This window comes from Kogia breviceps, chromosome 10, assembly GCF_026419965.1.
Source record: "Kogia breviceps isolate mKogBre1 chromosome 10, mKogBre1 haplotype 1, whole genome shotgun sequence".
Lineage (NCBI taxonomy): Eukaryota > Metazoa > Chordata > Mammalia > Artiodactyla > Physeteridae > Kogia > Kogia breviceps.
In genome coordinates this window covers 32,293,789-32,316,187 of record NC_081319.1, presented here as the reverse complement: position 1 = coordinate 32,316,187, position 22,399 = coordinate 32,293,789, and the positions used below count along the sequence as shown (strand labels likewise).

The following is a 22,399-nucleotide window of genomic DNA, read 5'->3' as shown; positions in this document are numbered from 1 at the left end:
AAATGCAAGTTTTCCATTCACCAGTAGAAATGGGAACTTTACTATACTATAAACTGTTTGAAACTGAGGTGCTCCTACACATTACCAGACAGAACGTAACTGTTATAAAACAGAAGAAGAAAAATAATTTCAACTAACTTTTCTACTAGTAAGACCATTGAAATATTAACTCAAAATTGTTCAGAACCTGAAATTACTCACTCATTAACTGTCTGAGCCTGAGTAATGATTTATGGCAAGAATTCTGATATTATTTATTACTTGTCATATTCTCTAGATGAAGTCTTTTGGTTGAGGGGGATGGCAGTGGGGAAAGGTAGCAGACAGCTTATCTCACCTATGATTCAGCTACAACTGAGTAGGTCTTTGCAGTTGAAACTACTGACCTTGTTCTGTCCCAGCGTGCTCCATCCAGATATAATCCGTGGATATAAACGCCATCTTCTGGTGGTCCCTCAGATGTATCAGAAGAAATAACCTGAAGGCAGAAGCACACACTAGCAATGATTTCCTCCCTAGACAACTTTGTCTCATAAAGAATGCAGTAGCTAAATCTTCAGAACATATTCAGGGAAACTCCTCCATATAATAGCTTCTTAAACTGTAAGACTTTTTCAGTAAAATGTAAATCTAAAAATATATAATACAATTCCTTTTGACATATTTTATATGGTTTTACTGTACCTCATATTAATTTTTTGCTAAGATAGAAAAACAGCATTAGATTATTTGAATTGAATATTGAGATATATAAAAATTCTCTCACAAAGATAGCAAGACAAATATTATATACTTTCTTCATGAACACAAAGAATGGAAAGAAGTAGAACTGTTTGTAATGGGCTATAAAAATATGAATTCCCCATATTTTCCTTGCTTAAATACATGCCTTTGATGTAATGAGATACTCTGGAGTTTAAGGAGTTTACTGTACCTCAAATTCATATCCTAGTAAATCAATAGGGATGGTATATTTTCTGGCATAATTCTGCATCGCTCCAGTTAAAAAGGCTTGGGTGAAAAAGAAACCTGAGAGCCAAAACACACAAGGTTTTCCTGAATTATACCAGTCCTATAAAGGAAAAAAAATGCATTATGTTCATTTTTCAACTTACTCAAGAATCACCTGACATACAATTCCTGATTCTGGTTTTTGTGTATGTTGCCCACACTTTCCATCACAGGACTCTCTTTCCTGACACCAAACACACAACCTATTTTGGCCCTTCTACCTTTTATCCCTTCTAGTTACTCTTCTTGGAAAATTCAAACTAACCTTAACATTAACCTGAATAAAACAAAATTTGAAAGATTCAAATCTTCTGCAAAAAGGCAAATGTAAATTATTTGACGGTTTATTACATTACTTAATACCACTCAACTGAAGAGAGAAAAAAAAAAAAAACCACTCAAAAGAAACCATCTTGGGGCTTCCCTGGTGGCGCAGTGGTTAAGAATCTGCCTGCCATTGCAGGGGACACGGGTTCGAGCCCTGGTCCGGGAAGATCCCACATGCTGCGGAGCAACTAAGCCCGTGTGCCACAACTACTGAGCCTGCGCTCTAAAGTCTGCGAGCCACAACTACTGAAGCCTGCACACATAGAGCCCGTGTTCCTCAACAAGAGAAGCCACCGCAATGAGGAGCTCACGCACAAGGAAGAGTAGCCTCTGCTCGCCACAACTAGAGAAAACCCGCGTGCAGCAATGAAAACCCGGTTCAGCCAAAAATAAATAAATAAAATAAATAAATTTATTTTTTTAAAAAAAGCAAACATCTTTAGACATCTTATGCATTGTCTAACTATAGCCCTCATGTGTTGGTTCCAGTTCCTTAATCCTCTTAAACTCCCTGCCTCCATACCCACTATCCCTGTTCCAGTTTAGATATCCTGGCCTTCTTTCTGTATCATGTATACCTCTTCTTGTTTCTTCCCTCTGTCTGCTCAGTACATCTATAATGATGCTGCCAGAGTACACTTCTCCATGCAGGTTTGGATCAAGTTTTAGCATCTTTAATTCTTCAGCGATCTATTACTACCCTACCAAATTAAAGTCTAAAACATATTAGTCTCCTATTCAAGATACTTCACAACCTGGCCCCAAATTGTATTTATAGATCCATCCCTTTTAGTTCCCCTTTAAACATCTTACATTATAATCAGAATGTACTCTTGGTGGTCTCTTCTCTGCACTGGGTGGACATCTGTTGTTTTTTCTGCTTATCTTAAAGTGGCACTACTCTTATATCCCTCTGGAGGATGAACCCTCCTACACTTTCAGTTGAAACACTTCTGGTGGTAGAAATGCACCTTCTGGAAGTGGGCATGTCATTCATGCCTAGCTGATCATACCTGCAGTCATAGTGACTGATTCAGGAATGGACATGTGACCCAATCAAAGCCAGAGATGTAGAGACTTTTGCTGGGACTTTTGGGGAAAAGATTCACTCTAAACTCTTTGAAGTTTTGTGGACGTAAGGCCAGAGTTGCTGTTGCTATCCTGCTACCATCAGACAAGAACCTAACTGAGAATGGAGTTAATCCACAGAGACTGGAGCCGAGAGAAGTGCAAGAAGCCAGGATCAGGCAACCACATTTGCACCCTAGGCCAAATGCTGCCTGGAGTCACTTTACTCCCTGGCTTTTTCCATTACATGAGGGAACAAACTTAATTTTTGCTTATGTCAAAATTTTTACAACAGAATCAATCCTAAATGATATAGTGCCTTTCATCCTACAGCTGTCTCTTAAGTCCTCTTCCTTTATTTGCAGTGTCCAAAACTATTCATCATTTAGACCAGCTCAAATGCTACCTCATCCAATAAACAAACTCTGCTTTCCTAAGTTAAAAGAACTCTCTCCCTTCTTTGAATTCCCAAAGCATCTTATATGTTGCTCTTAGCTTTTTCTTGGGTACATAGATTATCTTCTTGTAGGCTATTGGCAACTTGAAGGTAACCTAGCAACTTTAACCAGCAACAAAGCGCTTTAGACAAAGTGGGTCTCAATTCACATTTGAATGAACAGATGAATTAATAAAATGAACTTTGTCTCTGGGTGAGTAGCACACTATGGGAAGAAGCCAGCTTTGTTCCCTGGGAAGAAGAGAACAAACCACTGCTGGAGACGTGGCAACAGTACAAGCTGTCAGATCAAGAAGAAGAAGAGAAAGAGATGGAGCTTGACAAGGGTACAAACCAGGCAGAACTAGTACCATGCACAAGAAAGCTATAAGAACCCAGAAGGCAAGTGTATAGAACATTCCCTTGCTCACTCCAGGGCTTCATTTAGCCAAGAATGTCATGAGTGTCTGGGTCAGCTACTTACATACAATCTCTGAATCAGCTACCATTTACTGAGCGCTTAGTGCATACCATGTAGGAGCTAAGTAATTTACATGCATCACCTCATTTAGTCCACGAAATAATTCAGTGAGTTAGGAATTATTCCTCCCATTTTACTGATGAGGAAACTGGGGTGTAGAAAGATGAGTATCTTGCTCAAAGTCACACAGATACTAAGTGTCAGATCCCAGATTTAATCTGAGATTCCAGCCAGTGTGCAAAAAGCTTTAAAAAAAAAGGCACAGTCAGGAGGAAGGGAAGGTAAGTAGGGTGAACAGTGAGAGAGAAATGAGAAAAGAAGAAAAAACTCCAGATGACTCAATTTGTTTAATTTGTTAACTCTAAGGATCATTAGGAGGTAAGGTCAAGAGTCCAGGAGAGAGAAAGGTGATGGGAAAACTGTACAGCATCTGTAAGGGTAAGAAAACAATGGGGAAGATACATTCAGGGGAAGATTCGTGGTGAAGGATGATAAACATGCCCAATAATGAGTGAGATTTTCCTTTCTCATTCAAACAGAATGATTCCAAGGGGAAAGTCAAATTAAGAAAGTAGAGAGTTTGGGCTTCCCTGGTGGCGCAGTGGTTGAGAATCCGCCTGCCGATGCAGGGGACACGGGTTCGTGCCCCGGTCCGGGAAGATCCCACATGCCGCGGAGCGGCTGGGACTGTGAGCCATGGCCGCTGAGCCTGTGCATCCGGAGCCTGTGCTCCGCAACGGGAGAGGCCACAGCAGTGAGAGGCCCGCATACCGAAAAAAAAAAAAAAAAGAAAGTAGAGAGTTTGATATGAACTTTATGTTAACAATAACAACAAAGGAAATTTGTCCTGGATATTATTCCAGCTGGCACCATGCCAGGACCTCTCTAGGGGACCAAGCTAAGTACTCTTCAAGGCCCTTCAGGAACAAAGTAGTATACAAGAAATGTAAGCAGTTCTGATTAAAATTTCAGAAAAGTTTAGGAAATGAAAAAAAGTGAGATTATGTCAAGGGGAGGATGGAATTAACTATATGTCAGATGCTTTTGATAAGGGACAGAAAGAGGCTGGTACACACAGGAAGAAGTCAAACACATGTCATTAGACATGTTGGCTAGAAATCACCCAGGTGCACATACTCTTACCTATTAAATTAGCAAAGATTAAAAAGGAGAACACTAATTAATGAAAAACAGGCACTCACATTCACTATTGATAGGCCTACAATTGCCTAATTTTTACATAGGGTGATTATGTAATGTATATCAAAAGCTCTAAAAAGATCCAAAGGGAATAGATTAAAGCATTAAAAGAATAAAGAACCACTGACCAGAAGGATTTTCTAGGAACACAAGGATGGTTTCACACTTGGAAATCTAGTGATATAATTCAATGCAATAATAAGCTAAAAAAGAAAAAAAATCACATCATCAGCAATAAGTGCTAAAAAAGCATTTGGAAAAATTAAACAATTTCTGGATTTTATTAAATAATAGTTCACATTTACTGAATGCCTATAACTGTTAACCATATGAGATAAAAGTTCCCATTTTATGGATGAGGAAACTGAGGCTAGTAAGTGGCAACTCTTCTAGAGCCTAAACACTTAAAACCCCTATTATAGGGACTTCCCTGGTGGTGTAGTGGTTAAGAATCCACCTGCCAATGCAGGGGACATGGGTTCAATCCCTGATCCGGGAAGATCCCACATGCCATGAAGCAACCAAGCCCGTGCACCACAACTACTGAGCCCCCTCTCTAGAGCCCGTGAGCCACAAATACTGAGACCCTGTGCTGCAACTACTGAAACCCATGTGCCTAGAGGCTGTGCTCTGCAACAAGAGAAGCCACTGAAACAAGAAGCCTGTGGACCACAACAAAGAGTAGCCCCTGTTCGCCCAACTAGAGGAAGCCCGCACACAGCAATGAAGAACCAACGCAGCCAAAAAATAAATAAAATTTTTTAAAAAATGTAAAACCCCCCTTATATTCTGATTCTTTTGTTAAGTGTATAATCTACATAAAAAGCTACAATAAATTATTATTTTTAAATTTTTCAAAGAAATATGGGCCTAAGAGATGAAGAGGCAATTCAAATCAAAGAAGAAATACAAAAACACCTAGAAACAAATGAAAATGAAAACACAACAATCCAAAACTTATGGGACGCAGCAAAAGGAGTTCTAAGAGGGAAGTTTATACAGATACAAGCTTACCTCAGGAAACAAGAAAAATCTCAAATAAACAACCTAACCTTACACCTAAAGGAACTAGAGAAAGAAGAACAAACAAAACACAGAGTTAATAGAAGAAAGGAAATCACAAAGGTCAGAGCAGAAATAAATGAAATAGAGACTAAAAAATAAATAAAATAGAAAAAAATCAATGAAATTAAAAGCTGGTTTTTTGAAAAGATAAACAAAATTGATAAACCTTTAGCCAGACTCATCAAGGAAAAAAGGGAGTGGGCCCAAATCAATAAAATCAGAAATGAAAAAGGAGAAGGTACAACCAATTCCACAGAAATACAAAGGCTCATAAGAGACTACTATGAGCAATTATATGCCAATAAAATGACAACTTAGAAGAAATGGACAAACTCTTAGAAAGGTACAATCTCCCAAGACTGAGCCAGGAAGAAATAGAAAATATGAACAGACCAGTTACCAGTAATGAAATTGAATCAGTAATTTAAAAACTTCCAACAATCAAAAGTCCAGAACCAGAAGACTTTACAGGGAAAGTCTACCAAACATTTAGAGAAGGGTTAACACCTGTCTTTCTGAAACTATTCCAAGAAACTGCAGAAGGAACGCTTCCGAACTCATTCTATGAGGCCAGCATTACCCTGATACCAAAACCAGACAAAGACACCACACAAAAAAAGAAGAGGCAAATATCACTGATGAACATATTTGCAAAAATCCTCAACAAAATACTATCAAACCAAGTCCATTAAAAGGATCATACACAATGATCAAGGGGGATTTATCCCAGGGTTGCCAGGATTTTTCAATATCTGCAAATCAATCAATGTGAAACACCACATTAACAAATTGAAGAATAAAAACCATATGATATCTCAATAGACAGAGAAAAACTTTTGATAAAATTCAGAATCCATTTATGATAAAAACTCTCCAGAAAGTGGGCATAGAGGGAACATACCTCAACATAATAAAGGCCATATATGACAAACCCACAGCAAACCTCATACTCAATAGTGAAAAATTGACAGCATTTCCTCTAAGATCAGGAACAAGACAAGGATTCCCACTCTCACCACTTTTATTCAGTATAGTTTTGGAAGTCCTAGCCACAGCAATCAAAGAAGAAAAAGAAATAAAAGGAATCCAAATTGTAAAGGAGGAAGTAAAACTATCACTGCTTGCAGATGACATGATACTGTATATGTATAGCTGATTCACTTTGTTATAAAGCAGAAACTAACACATGATTGTAAAGCAATTAAACTCAAATAAAGATGTTAAACACACACACACACACACACACACACACACACACACACACACACACACACAATGAGATATCGCCCTGCACCTGTCAGAATGGCTATCACCAAAATGAACACAAATAACAAATGCTGGCAAGGATGTGGACAAAAAAGAACCCTTGTACACTGTTGGAGGGAATGTAACTTGTTTCAGGCACTATGAAACATGGAGGTTTCTCAAATAATTAAAAATAGAACTAACACATTACCCAGCAATTCCAGTCTCAGATATATATTGGGAAAAAAACAACACTAATTTGAAAAGATACATGCACCCCAATGTTCATAGTAGCATTATTTACAGTTGTAATATATGGAAGCAGCCTAAGAGTCCATCAACAGGTGAATGGATAAAGTAGGTGTGGTATATATATACAACGGAATACTACTTGGCCATTAAAAAGAATGAAATTTTGCCATTTGAAGAAACATGGGTGGACTTGGAGGGCGTTATGCTAAGTGAAATAAGTCAGACAGAGAAAGACAAATACTTTACGATGTCACTTATATGTGGAATCTAAAAAATACAACAAACTAGTATATACAGCAAAAAAAAGCAGAATCACAGATATAGAGAACAAACTAGTGGTTACCAGTGTGGGAGTGCAATGTAGGGGTGGAGGAGTGGGAAGCACAAACTACTGGGTGTAAGATAGGCTCAAGGATGTATTGTACAATGTGAGGAATAAAACCAATATTTTTTAATAACTGTAAATGGAAAGTAACCTTTAAAAAATTTATAAAAAAATACAAACAAACAAAAATAGTCCCATGAAAACTCGGCCTAGGAGATGAATAGGCAATTCACAGGAGAGAACACAAACAGCAAACACACACATCAAAAGAAGCACAGACTCACTAATAATCAAAGAAACTCAAATTGAAACAAAGATAAGGTTGACCTATCAGATTGGCAAAAATTAAAAAGCAATGTATGAGAAAGCCTATCTCTCCACATCTTCACAAGTAGGGTTATTTTATTATTAGCTTCTATAGTGAAACAAATAAAGCGTTTGTATCATAAAAGGGCAACTGAACACTCAGAGGTCATATACCTATGTGAATTTCCAAAATGTATTTTGGGGGCTCTCCCCACCCACTATCCTCACATAAGCATCAGCCATAGGATGGGGGCAAGCGGAGGAGTTGGGGAGGAAAAAGAGTGTGCTGCCTTACACATCCTTTATGTGTGAGATTGCAGGGTGAAGGGTTCGGAGATTTCAAAGCACCCATCTTTTCCCTGGTTTTATGAGATAAGAGATAAGAAGCACTGATTTCTAGATAATGGCCAATTATTGATAAATCCAAGCCTCAGGGCTCTTTTTGTGATTTACCATCAGTAGTAAAATCACAAGACCAAGTTGTGAATCTTCAAAAATATAAATGTCACATATTACTTGGGTTTTGGTAAAATAAAATTTTAATTTTCTACTTAGTACTTTGAAATGTGTGTAATTTTCAATATTCTAAAATTTTAGTTAGATTACCATGAAACTACTAATCCATTTCATCTAACTCAGAGACATTCAAGTGACCACAGCCAATTTCTAGTATCTCTTCAGTCAACCCCCAAAATGAAATAATATATACATTATAATATATATATTATATATAATTTTTAACCTGTAAAAAGTTCAGCCGGGCTAGAAAGTCTGTGATGTAACTTCCTAGGGGTTTAAGACTTGGGTATGATCGTTGGGCCCATATTTCTGGAACCTTTCCAACAAGCAGACTGCCAGAGAGTGCCTCCAAAGCAGAATCCATGACAACCACACCCTTAATAGCTTTTTCAAGGTCCTGTAGAGTGTTGCGTATAGTTTTAATTAAACTGCAAGGAAAGAAATTGTGTCATCAACATATATATGATAGTAAATACCAACATACAGTCTTTCCAGAAGAAGAAATAGCAGGATACCACTTGCAGCTTTATGGGAGTATATTCCCAAAGTGTGGTCACCTCTCACTTGATAATATAATTTTAGGTGATACTTGGATGAACATTTTTCATTTTATTTATTACATATGTATTTTTAAATATAGAAAATAATATAACTTGCATATCACAATTGCTGTTTTTGAGGTATTATTGCTTAAGACCAGGCAAATTTAAACAGAGAATGATTTAAGGAAAAATATCAGGTAAATAATGTTATAGGTGACATGCAAATATGAAAAAAGTTATAAAGGTATGATACAATGGCTGAAACTTTGGAAACACTGAATTAAAACATACAGTGTATATTCATTTATACCCTTGCAAGTACTTTGTTTCCCACTTAGGCTCAAACTGCTAAGAACACCATAAATGTACCTGAAGTGAGGGTTTTAGCCTAGAAGCCTAAGCAACTGAGAGATAGTATGTTATGATATGTAAATACATATGGTCTTTGTATAAAAATTACTAAATTAATTAAGGCATCATAGTGTTTTAATATGCTTTATTTTAAAATTTCGAAAAGTCTGGAAACTGAAACAAACTTGGAAACACTAGAAAATTCATGACCAAAACAATTCTCCATTCCTTAAGCCAGTATTGAACTGTAGAAAATTCAATTTGAAAATTCAAAGCAGGGGCTTCCCTGGTGGTACAGTGGTTAAGAATCTGCCTGCCAATGCAGGGGTCACGGGTTCAAGCCCTGGTCTCGGAAGATCTCACATGCGGAGCAACTAAGCCCATGCACCGCAACTAGTGAGCCTGCGCTCTAGGGCCCGCGAGTCACAACTACTGAGCCCATGAGCCACAACTACTGAGCCCACTTGCCACAACTACGAAAGCCCGTGCACCTACAGCTCATTCTCCTCAACAAGAGAGGCCACCACAATGAGAGGCCCGGTCCACAACAAAGAGTAACCCCCACTCGCAGCAACTAGAGGAAAGCCCATGTGCAGCAACAAAGACCCAACACAGCCAAAAATAAATAAATACATTTTAAAATAAATAAATAAATAAATTCATTTCAAAAAATTCAAAGCAAATAATTTGTTTGCTAGTTTAGGGTACCTAGTCAATCCAGATAGACTCAGGAAGAAAATGGGGGGGGGGTATATATGTGTCAGTGGCAGAAAATTGACAAGAGATGTATTTACACATAGACCAAGATAAGGCTCATTCCATCTTTAGTTCCTGAGGAGAAGAGCAATGGATGGATGAGAAATTATGATTAATGAATATTTTTAACCAGTAAAAGCAGATCTGTATTTCAATACCATTTTTACATTATAAAAGATACCTTCCCTTCTGGGGCAGAAGATTATGCAACTTTAAAAAAGGAGAAAAACTCTAATGAAATGGCAAGTTTTGATAATTTTTTCTTAAAATTTTAATTCAATACCAGTATCTTTTTATCAACTTTGGTTGGTAGCCTTCTGAATAACTGGGTATAGAGCTCCTTACTTGTTAAATCTTTCCATTTCTTGTATTAAAACAGTATTCATGCTCTCTTCATATCTCACGGGATACTTGAGTAGTGCCGATTCAATGTCAAAGTCATTTGGTAGCTAAGAGAATAGATTTTAAAGATCACATATTAAAAAAAAATCACATATTACTCTCAGAATAATTAGTTTCATTCAGCTATAATATCAATTATAGCTAACATTAGGCAATTACTATGTGTCAGGTATTATGCTAACTGCTTTCCAAATATTATCTCATGTAATCCTTACCATTCACCATTAGGTGGCCATCATTATCATTTAAGTACGGAGAGGTTAAGTAAATGCCCAAGGGTACAGAGTCCAAAAGTGGTCTGTTTAAATCCATAGATCTCTAACACTAAGGCCCATGCTCTTTACTACAGGATAGAGTACTATGAAGAAGATACACATTTCTGAAAAGTTGTGTAATTTTCTTTTGTAAATTGAATCTTATTTTCTATTAATAAAACTGATTTACCATTTCATAACTTTTTTATTTATTTCCAATAAATTATCAACTGGCTCAAAATGGATTTGCTTACACCACTATCAAATAATTAATGTGTAAATGTAGCAAGGTTCCAGGGCATAGGGAAAGAGAAGGCCATTGAGTGTCTGATTTCAATGAGGCATCTCAGAGACACTTGAGGAGAAGTGATAAAGGGGACTTTGGGATTGGTGATCAAGCCCCAAGACAATGGAATTCACACTCTTAAAGGGGGCAAAGGAATTTCTCTATGGGGGAACTCCCAAACTAAGAAAGTTGAGCTGCCCAGACTGTCCCCAGGCAATGGTCCTTGGGTGGTACAAAAGAATTCTAAGTCATGTTAGGTGGTGTCACTCAAGGCACATTTGGCTCAGCACAAACATTCTACCCCAATTAAGTCCTATATGCCACTTCCAGGTAACCTCCTGCTTAGGGATCTTGTAAGAGCCACCATTTTGGGAGGGCAAGAACCTTGCCCCAAAGAAATAAACCACACAAGAAGAAGGGGCTGAGGGTCAGAAGAGGCAAATGGCAGAAGCAGCAGTCCAGAGGTGGAGGTTGGAGGAGGCTAGTTTGATTTTACCTAGGAGTAGCAGGCAGTGTTGCTCCCTTCTCCTCTCCAGTGGCCACAGCCAGGCTTAAGGTGAGTAGGCTCTACTTAAGGACTGGTGTAAGGCAAGGGTACCAACTGTGAGAGTAGAGTAGGTGCCATCCGTGGATTTTCAAGGCAGATGGGGTAGGGGTCAGGTTCTGCTCTATCAGAGTGCCTGACACTGAAATATGGGGATAATTATAGTATTTATCCTGGAGGGGAGTTGTGCAGAGCTGTGCTTAGGACCATAAAGTCCTCTTAGTAGTTCTTTATTGAATTTAAGACAGAAAAAAGTGAGAAAAGAGATTATCATTCCACTTTACCAAGAGGGCTAAGTACATTGGGCTGTAGTATGGGGAAAAAAAGGCTGTAGCTGTTAATTTACTGCTGATCTTATTTCCCTGTGCCTCCTCACTTCTGAAGGTATAGATTAAAAACCATTCCCTCCTTGAACCAGCAAGTTCAGACCATTTCCTCCATTAAAAAAAAGTAGGCCTACCATCTTTATTTAGAAATGATAATAAATCATATATTTAGTAGCTTATCCACAACTGTAGTTACTAAGAACTTACTATTTGCCAGGCATTATGCAAAGCACTTTAATTTAATGATCTCCTTAATGTTCACAAGAACCTTATACAGTTGATACTATTATCACCACTTTACAGATTTGAAAACTAATGTTCAGAAAGGCAAAGTATCTCACTCAAGGTCATAATGCCGCTAAATGGAGTTTTCAGATTGACATTTCAGTGCCATTTTGATTTACGTTATATTACAAGTAACATATCTTAAGCTAAACATTACCTTGCTGAGAATATCTTTGGTAATTTCTAGTAGAATCTGGTCAGCACTTCCTGAGGATCCTGTCTGTTTGGAGCCTCCTTGGGTGAGGAGCAAGGACTCAAAGAGGATTTTCGTTTGTTGAAGATCTTTGGAGATATCAACATTTTCATGTAATCCAAACATCTCAGGGTGTTGAGTAAATGGAAGTTTCTACCAGAAAATAGATTCAACAAGCATCACATTTTCACTGGATACGTTAATTCATAAGGTAGACATGTGTAGACCAAAAAGAGTTAAAAATCAACTAAACATCAAGCAACAGAGGAATCAAACTTTTCCAGTTTTCAGTAACTACTAGAAACAAAATATATTGAAAGCTGATTGAACCAAAGTACTTGTCTAATCCTATACATTATGGGAGACTACTTCACTATTTGCTTTTTAGAAAAATCACACTTGAATCTGACCCTATTTTCAGTGATATCAGTTACCTTAATGAATTCAATGTACTCATTATAAGTGCCTTTGGGAGGTGCAAAATAGTTTCCACTGGGAGAAAACTTATAATGAGAGTTTTCAATTATGTGTGGGTTATAAAAGTCAGCCAGCATGGTTAAGAGGAGACGTCTGTCCCAATCATCTGTCACTCTTCCTCCATAGTTACACTCTCCAGTCAGGTAAGAGATAGCTTCAAATGGAATTGTATCATATTCATTTATAAATAACTGAAACAAAGGAAAAATGAAATGAGAAAAACCTTAAAGTATTTCACTTCATTTCCATTTTAAGATGGCCTTAAATATCTATCAATCAATCAATCATCCATCTCTCTATACACATGGAAGTGGGGTTGGAAGAATTATCATCATGGTTGTTTTGAAGCCCCATATCACAGCACAGAGCAGAAAAATACAATATTCTGTGGTTGTCTAGTTGGATTAATATATTTGGTAAAACATGACAGAAATAATGGGAAAGTATTGGAGTTGGACAGACCTGAGTTCAAATCTTACCTCAATGGGTAAATTTACTTCTTAGCTTTGGTTTTCTCCAAAATAGGGATAATACCCACCTTACAGGGTTGCTGTGAGAATTAAAATTCATGTAAGTAATGTGCCTAGTTCAAAGCCTGAGTGAGTAGGAATTTATAATGGACATTTGATCTTTTTTCTTTGGTGGGGGGCTGCTGACCATCTCATGCATCTCATGTTTCATTGTAAGTCTACAGAAACTGAAAAAGCCGACCACTCACTTTCTCAGCCTCCATTATGGCTAAAGCCTAGGCTTGTGACCTGGGCTTGGAAACTCAGATGTAGCCATCCTAGACTGAACTGGGGTTTAGGGTGCAAAGAAGCAGGAACAGCAAAGAATTTTTTTGATGACATCAGAGAGTGTGCAGTAGACTAGTGTCTGTGTGGCAGTTATTAGAGCTGTGGTGTCTAATAATTAACAAGAGTAGAAGGAATGCTGTTACCAGACTTGATATGATTCTGGATATGACTGTGGATGCCTTGCCTCTCCAGCCATCTTGGTAATTCTGTGACCTACCCAATATTCTTTCAATAAATTCCTTTTCTACTGTTTTTATTGACTGATAGAGCTAAATTGTAGATCTGACTGAGTGGAGGCTAAGAGTAGAGTATAGTGAGGACCTGTATAAAGCTAACACTGAGGAGGGCACTGCAAAAAGAAAGAACTAGGGTCCTTGATGCCAACACTTTTGTTGAATCAACCAACTCCAGAGTCTGTCCTTCCTCTGCAACTCTTTTTTATGTGAGATAAAAAGTTTCATTATGGTTTAAGCCAGTTTGAATCAGGTTTCCCATTATTTGCAGCAGAAAAATGCAGATGGAGATTATGCTTTATAAGTCAAAATTATAATTATTAATACCACGGGAGAACTGAATAAGTCATTCTAAGCAAAGAGAATTGCCTAGGGCCTGGTACACAGTGATCCTCCATCAGTGTTAGTTCCTTTCTAATTTTACCTGTAGTTGTCGAATACTGATGCGTAAATCTGATTCATTAAATCCATATGGAATATTCCAACCAAGAGGACCAAATTTTTTTCTCTCTTGCACAAGGGCATGAAAAAAACAAACTCCAAACAGCAACTTCTCCCATGCCTTTAAGATAAAAATATGCAACAAGAAAAAATTCTGATCAGATTTCCATTACTAAAATGAGGGGAACTGATGATCTTTCATTATAAGATTCTATGATCATATGTCTCTACAAACTTCTATTTAGAAAGACTATTCGAAATAATGCTTACTATAAAAAGTATTAATCTTATGACTTATCCCAAACCTCCAAGCTAGACAAACTACAATAACATTACACTTTATTAAAATGCAATAGTGCTGGAGAGACATGCCAAGATGGCAGAATAGGAAGACCTTGAACTCACCTCCTCCCTTGATACACCAAAATTACAACTACTTACAGAGCAACTATCTATGAGAACAACCTGAAGGTAGAAGAAAAGATTTTCCACAACTAAAGACATAAAGAGAGAACCACAAGATGGGTAGGAGGATCAGAGACATACGGTAGTCAGGACCCAGGTTTGCTGACCCACAAATGCGAGGAATATCACAATTATAGAGGTCTTCCCCAAGGAGTGAAGGGTCTGAGCCCCACATTGGGCTCCCCGGTGTAGGGGCCCTGCACTGGGAAGACAAGCACCCAGAACGTCAGGTTTTGAAAACCAGCAAGGCTTATGTTCAGGAGAGCTGGTAGGCTATAGAAAACAGAGACTCCACTCTTAAAGGCCGTGTACAAAATCTCCCTTAGTACTTATGTTTCCTTCCATGCAGGAAAACTTCAATTAATGTAACACTCCTGGATTTTCTCCATCCTTATACTCACTGGTGGAGGGAGGAGTACCTATCTGATGGGTAAATTTGGGAAATGTCAAGCAAATATGCTTTGCTCAGCTTTTCCCTTTTCTCTCTTAGAAGTGAGCTTCCTGCAGGGAAGGAAGTTTTCCTCTGTTCCTCTGGGTAGATAAATGTACTTAATTCTGGGTTCAGTAATACTAAGCCCACTTGTTCACTGATGTAAACTACATCTTCCAACATAGTCTATATCAGTAATTAAGGTTATAATTTGGTTCCCATACGTTTGTACTTTTTCCTGTTTCTTAACTGGTAAGAATTTGGGCAGAGAAAAGGAGTGCTATTTATCGGAACTCCTAACATCCTCAATACCATGTGTAAAACTTTTTTACATACGGATACATTGAAGAGTGTTATTAATATGTCAAAACATTACTAGAATTTCCATGAAGGCAGACTTTTTTGGTGATGGCAGTGTCTATTTTACTCTCACTGCATTATATTGTACCTAACAAACATATTTGTTGAAAGAATAAATAAATAATGTTAAAATAGATTGCTATTCTTGGGTCTTAATTGTCTTAATCAAATGTACTGTTGGACTCTTGTACAAACTAAGAAATATTCATTCATTCAACAAATATTTATTTGAGTATCTACTACATGGGAAGCAGAACACAAACAATTGGGAATAAAATAAGATAGGTACAATTTCTATCATCTTAGGAAATGCCTAAAGTTTAATATTAAATAAAATATTTATGTTTTCACTATAAAAACACATTTTAAAAGTTCCAGAGGCTGAATATTACCAGTTCCTTTCCCTCGCATCCATTGAAAAACTCAGGATCAGAAACTGGATGAGTGAGATATGATTGGAGGAGATTTAGCCGAAGACCCGTAGGAGGTTCATTAGTCATTTTTACTCCATTCTGTAGAATTGTTACTGGGAACTAAGACAAAATAAACAAAGAGCATTACTCTAGATAACCAACTCAAGTCCTAAAAATACATACACTAGTGGATTAAAAATAGGTATAAGGGAGGACTCCAGAAATATTTTTAAAACCTCTTAAGGTTAAGCATTTAAGATATACAATGTATCAGTAACAGATAACCAAATAAATGTACTAAACTCCAAAGGAAATAAATATACTTTTGGAGATGGGTAACTTGTGAGCCAAAGCCTAAAGGATGAGTTACAGCCTTCGGGAGAAAAATCTTCACATATTTTTTCCAACATGGGCATCCAGGAGACAGCAAGGTGACAGTTCTGTAGGCAAACCCAAGTTCCTTCCTCTATTGCTGCGTTAATCATTTTTGTTGCAATTGGTCCTTGTCCCTGTCCCAGTGAAATAGCTTGAAATTTATTTCCAGACATAGCTTTATCATTTGCAAATTTCAGTAAGCCTAAGAGGGCACACAAAAAAATGGTTTCACTGCTTACTCTAAAATTATAAAATACACCTTATATTTCAGTGTATAAGTATTTAATTGTGAAAAATTCTAGTTATCTTTCCTTATAAATACCGAACTTACTGATTTACACTCATCTAAGAAATAGATATTGAACAAGATGATTTATTTATAATTTATTAAGTTGACATTATGCACTTACTGGCCATGGGATCTGCTCCTGGAGATAACACAAAAATTAAGGGAATGGTGCAATTTGAATCCAAATAACTCTTTGTCAAATCAAATGGTGGAGGCTCTACAAACTTTTTCCCTAGTTTTTCAGTTACGTAGTTAGTTATAGCTGGAGTTATCTGTTGAAGAGAGAAAAAATATGATCTTTAGAGTAACTTTTATTTCATATAACAACTTTGATTATTACTGAAAACCGACAGAGTAAACTATGAGCCTAATGGATAAGAAAAGCATGCAGCATATCATAGGCAAAGCGCTAATTTTCCTAATATATAAAAGGTATCTATAAATTGATGGGACAAGACTAACAATCCAAAAGAAAATGGGCAAAGAAGATAAACAGTTTATAGAAAATGAAATAGAAATGGATCTTAAACATATGAAAAGATGCTCAACCTCATTTAGTATAGCAGAGACTGCAAACTGTCTCCATTCTGTGTCTCCTTTTGGTAACAGAACCCCAAGTTTTCCCAACCTTTCATGCAGCTAGATGTGGCCATGTGACTAAGTCTTGGGCAGAGAAATACAAATAGACATTATATATGGAGCTTCCAGATCCTATTTTTTATAAGGAAACTGTTTGCCTTCAACACTCTCTTTTCCTGTTCAACAGATGTGGTGTTCATGACCCAGCTTCAATCTCACTGACAAAGACCACACTTTAGGAGTCTTCTCTAGCATGAGAGAAAGGACTGGAATCTCTGGATGATCTCAAGAACAGAGGTGCCCTGCCAGCCCTCAAGCAATACTCTGGGCTGTTAGGAGAGATAGAGAGATTAACTTCTATTTTATTTCAGCTACTGTATTTTAGGTCCCTTTGTTACAGCAGTTTTGTCTATACCCTAACACTTATAAATAAGAAAAATACAAATTATAATTATACTTAGATACCATTTTTCACCATCAGCCTGTCATATAAATGGGACAAAGATAGCCTGTATGTATTTACCCCTGGATTATTTATTTTTCACAGTAGGCTAAAACCTGTTAGCTCAAAAGTCCACTGGCACCAAACTCAAAATGTTACATATTCAACTGTTTTAAACATAGCCCAAATAAGCAGATTTTTAACCATTTAGAGTCTGCCTACTTTTCACCCAACATCTGCTAGCCATAAAAAGATAAGCCCCAGGATATAAAGACCCCAAGCCACTGCTGCCCTTCAGAGCTCTGACACAGAGACTCCCAGCCTCCATGCTGATGAATAATGTTGCCCAGACACCACACAAGTCCCCTCTCCATTAGGATTCCCTTGCCTTCCCCTCTCCTTTGGAGTTGTGGACCTCCCCTCACTCCCAGCCTCTGCACAGACACCTGCTATGAGGGATTTCTTCCTCCCCAACAAACAAACCTGTCAAAGTAACATCTAATGAAACTCATGTGCGTTACTGCCACCTCGATCAGCCCCAGAATCCTCAATCCCTCTGCACAGATTGGCAAAGATCCAAAAGTTTGGCAACAGGGCTTCCCTGGTGGTGCAGTGGTTAAGAATCCGCCTGCCAATGGAGGGGACACGGGTTCGAGCCCTGATCTGGAAAGATCCCACATGCCGCGGAGCAACTAAGCCCACGCACCACAACTACTGAGCCTGTGCTCTAGAGCCCATGAGCCACAACTACTGAGCCCATGTGCCACAACTACTGAAGCCCGCATGCCTAGAGCTCCTGCTCCACAACGAGAAGCCACCACAATGAGAAGCCTGCACACCACAACGAAGAGCAGCCCCCGCTCGCCGCAACTAGAGAAAGTCTGCATGCAGCAACGAAGACCCAACACAGCCAAAAATAAATAAATAAATAAATAAATAAATAAATAAATAATTTAAAAGTTTGGCAACATACTGTGTGGGCAAAAGTACAGGTAAACAGATATTTTCATACACTGCTGAGGAAGAGCAATCTGGTATAACTTTCATGGAGGACAATTTGAAAGTATACATAAAATTACAGAGGGCAAATCCACTGACACAGCAATTTTGTTCCTAGGAATTTATTCTGATAAATAGTTGCACATGTGAGAAATGATTTTTGAATAAGGTTATTCATTGCAGCTATTTTATAATAGATAATATATAAATATTATAAAGATCCATCAATAGGAACTGGCTAAAGAAATTATTGTACACGCATACAATGGAATACCATGCAATTGTAAAAAAAAAGAAAGAGAACACTATTTATGAATTAGTAGAGAAAAAAGCAATATGCAAAACAGTGGATGCTACCATTTGTGTTGAAAATAAATGGAAAAAGAATTTATATGTATGTACATTTATATGTGTATAAAAGGACAACAAGAAGCAGATAACAGTAACTGTTTGAGAGGAAGGATGATGAATGACTGAGAGATGGAGACTGGAGGCACACTTTTCATTGTATTCATATATTCATGTGATTCAAAACAGTGCATCAGTTTTGAACCACAGGAAGATGTGACTTACTTATAAATTATATTAAAATTAATTAAAAATAAAAGAATGCTGTTCATCAATATTAGCAGCAGAAAAATCAGTACAAAGAGGTATCAGACACTATCGTCTAAATGCCAAATGACTTTCTAAAGGGAAACTGTAGGAATTTGAAGGAGAGAGGAGTGAACATCACAGGCTTCTTTGGTCCTGGAAGGTTTGTGAAATACGTGGGGAGGAAGGATAGAGGCTTCTATATGGGTAATTTACTGTAGCTGTGAGCAATTCTGTAGCTTTAAATAGTAGAAGTTTCAAGGAGAAGAATAGTAGAAGTTTCAAGGAGCTTCTCTATGGGTAATTTTGCGTAGTTGTGAGCAATTCTGTAGTTTTAAATAGAAGTTTCAAGCTGAAAAGAGGTCTGATTAGCCAAGGTAATAAGACTGCAAAGCTGTACTTTTGTCATTATTCTACAGGTATTGACAGGCTCCTGAAGGTTTTTTTAAAAAAAGAGCTCACAATGACTGCCCTAGCAGCTTTTTATTTCTTTCTTTAATAACTACAAATGAGCAATGATGAAATCTTTTTCATCCTTTTACCATTAACACCATGTATAATTTCTACCTAGCACAGTAGATCTTCAGTATACATTTTTAAGGAAAGGGAGATGCTGAGGACACAGAGACCTTGCTCCGCATTACCCTACGCACTGGCCAGGGGCAATGCTCCCTGACATGATGTAACTGTAATCAAGTATGATAGTTTTCTATAGAAAAAGTATCTTGTTCCAGTAATTTAACATGAGAAGAAGTTATAAGACTTTTCTATAATATTAAAATATATATTTTAATCCTTCATGTAAGATACTCTAGAGAATAAATTATGGAGATTTAAACAGACCTGGATATGGGCTTTGTGATGATTAATTTTATGTGCCAGCTTGGCTAGGGCACAGTATCTAAATACCTGTTAAGGTATTTTTAAAATAAGATTAACATTTAAATCAGTAGACTTTGAGTAAAGTAGATTACTCTCCATAATGTGATTCGGCCTCATTCAATCAGTTGAAGGCCTTAGGGGAAAAAAGACCGATTTCTACTGAGGAAGAGGGAATTCTGTCAGTAGACCACCTTTGGACTCAAGCTGCAACATCAGCTCTTCCCTGGGTCTGCAGTCTGCAGATTTTGGACTTGCCAGCTGCTCACAATCATGTGAGCCAATTCCTTAAAATCAACAGAATCCTACTGATTCTGTTTCTCTGGAGAATCCTGACTAACACAGACTTTAACTGAATTTGGTTTAATGCAATTAAATTCAACTCAACTCACAGATATTTATTGAGATGTCCAACCATCTGCCAGGTACTGCTTTAAGTCCTGGAGATATTGAACAAAAAAGATACGGGTCCTGACCTCAAGAAGCTCAGAGTCCAGTGGGAGACCCTAACAAATAAACAGACAATTATTGTGTATTCCAGTGTGGTCAGTGTGGTGTTTAAGCACAGGATCCCAAGCATGGCAGACAAACCAGTAACCCCACACGTGGTACTGAAACAATACCTCCATTGGTCATCAGAGAGCCATTCTGTGGAATGCAAATAGGCAGGGGTTTCCCAGATGAAGAGCTACTCATTCCTAAGTTTACCATGAACAAGGGAAGCTATTTGTGATAAAATAATGAAGAAAGCACTGTTTCGGCCTTCAAGGGACTTATTTTCTAGTGAAAGGAACATACATATATATACATACAACTATCACGTAGGAAAGAATGAAGTACATTTTAACAATGTACAAAGGTCTTTGGGAGTTAGAGTAAGGAGAAATGAGATAATGCTCCTTGTGAAACTTTACTAAAAACATAAAATGTAAAAAAATAAAAGAAAAGAAAAGAAAAGGAAAAAGAAAAGACAGGACCATTGCAACCAATCACTTTCAATACCTTCATTTTATATGTGGTTGTAACTGGAACTCAGAAAGGTGAAGTGACTTACTCAAAGTTTTAAACTACATATATAAGCATAGCTTTTAGTTTTTTGGTTTTTTTTTTAACATCTTTATTGGAGTATAATTGCTTTACAATGGTGTGTTAGTTTCTGCTTTATAACAAAGTGAATCAGCTATACATATACATATGTCCCCAAATCTCCTCCCTCTTGCGTCTCCCTCCCACCCTCCCTATCCCACCCCTCTAGGTGGTCACAAAGCACCAAGTTGATCTCCCTGTGCTTCGCAGCTGCTTCCCACTAGCTATCTATTTTACATTTGGTAGTATTTATAAGTTAGCTTTTAGTTTTCTGTTTAAAATTTTTCCTTTCGTAACACTATAACACTTTTCTCAAGTGTATGAAAATTGGTATCAGCCTATTTATTTCACCTAAAGAAAGATTTTTGTGCATGTTTGAACTAATAAAATTATGACACATTCAAGATTTTCTACTATCTTCTGCTTCTAGTCAATATGGAGGAAAGGGACCAGATTTACCTTCTTGCCATAAGGAACTAAAAAATGGGCAATATTAATGAAACAGCCATTTTCAGACATAAGGCTGTTCAGACAATAGGTGGTACAGGATAGTGATCCCTGATAAAAAAGAAACAAACAAGGTGAGACCTATTATTCCCTTGACTTTCCTCTGGGAGATACATTCCAGACTGTGGAACAAGGAGAGCAACTGAAAGTAGTACAACACAGTGTTGCTGAGTTGGGAAGACAAGAATCAGAGTTCAAGGAGGCTCAGGCTGCTGGAAGTTTCAGAGTTCAAATTTGAAGGGAAGTATCCAGAGAAAGAGCTCAGAAATCTGCATAATATTGTCCTTGTATCTTTGCTGAACACCATGGTATGTATACATAGGCCAAGCAAAGAGTGACTGGGGAGCTGTGAACTTGGGATATGAGGAGCTACCAGAGTTCATGAAAGGCTGGGAATCATTCAAGTTCCCAGTAGCCACAACGGAGAGTCCTTGGTGATCACTTGGGGCATTCAGTAAAGGCCCTAGAAGGGCCACACTTTAGCCAGGGAACTAAACTATCCATGGAGTAAAGGCTATTCTATACCTGTGATAACAAATCTTAAAACAATCTTTGAAAGGCAACCTGAATTTAACTGTATAGTCAAAGGGGTAGGTAAACCTTTTCTACAGAGAGCTAGATAGTAAATATTTTAGGTGTTGTGGGTTACATACAATTTCTGCTACTTATCCTTTTTCTTTTTTTAAAAAAATTTACTTATTTTATTTATTTTTGGCTGCATTGGATCTTCATTGCTGCACGTGGCCTTTCTCTAGTGGCGGCAAGCAAGGGCTTCTCTTCGTTGTGGCTTGCAGGTTTCTCATTGCGGTGGCTTCTCTTGTTGCGGAGCATGGGCTCTAGGTGTGCAGGCTTCAGGAGT

General features: G+C 37.6%; 1 protein-coding gene across 1 annotated transcript in view; it reads right to left on the bottom strand.

Annotated features, from left to right (window-relative positions):
• The window catches only part of DNAH12 (dynein axonemal heavy chain 12), a 218,637-nt gene that overhangs the window by 2,738 nt on the left and 193,500 nt on the right, over positions 1 to 22,399 (bottom strand). Inside the window, exons 64-73 of the mRNA XM_067043844.1 lie at positions 16,576 to 16,726; positions 16,114 to 16,367; positions 15,770 to 15,910; positions 14,106 to 14,243; positions 12,609 to 12,842; positions 12,139 to 12,327; positions 10,230 to 10,333; positions 8,459 to 8,663; positions 935 to 1,072; positions 387 to 478 (exon numbers count right to left, since the gene is read on the bottom strand). Coding sequence (XP_066899945.1) covers positions 387 to 478; positions 935 to 1,072; positions 8,459 to 8,663; positions 10,230 to 10,333; positions 12,139 to 12,327; positions 12,609 to 12,842; positions 14,106 to 14,243; positions 15,770 to 15,910; positions 16,114 to 16,367; positions 16,576 to 16,726 — 1,646 coding nt within the window. The remainder of the gene's footprint in view (positions 1 to 386; positions 479 to 934; positions 1,073 to 8,458; positions 8,664 to 10,229; positions 10,334 to 12,138; positions 12,328 to 12,608; positions 12,843 to 14,105; positions 14,244 to 15,769; positions 15,911 to 16,113; positions 16,368 to 16,575; positions 16,727 to 22,399) is intronic.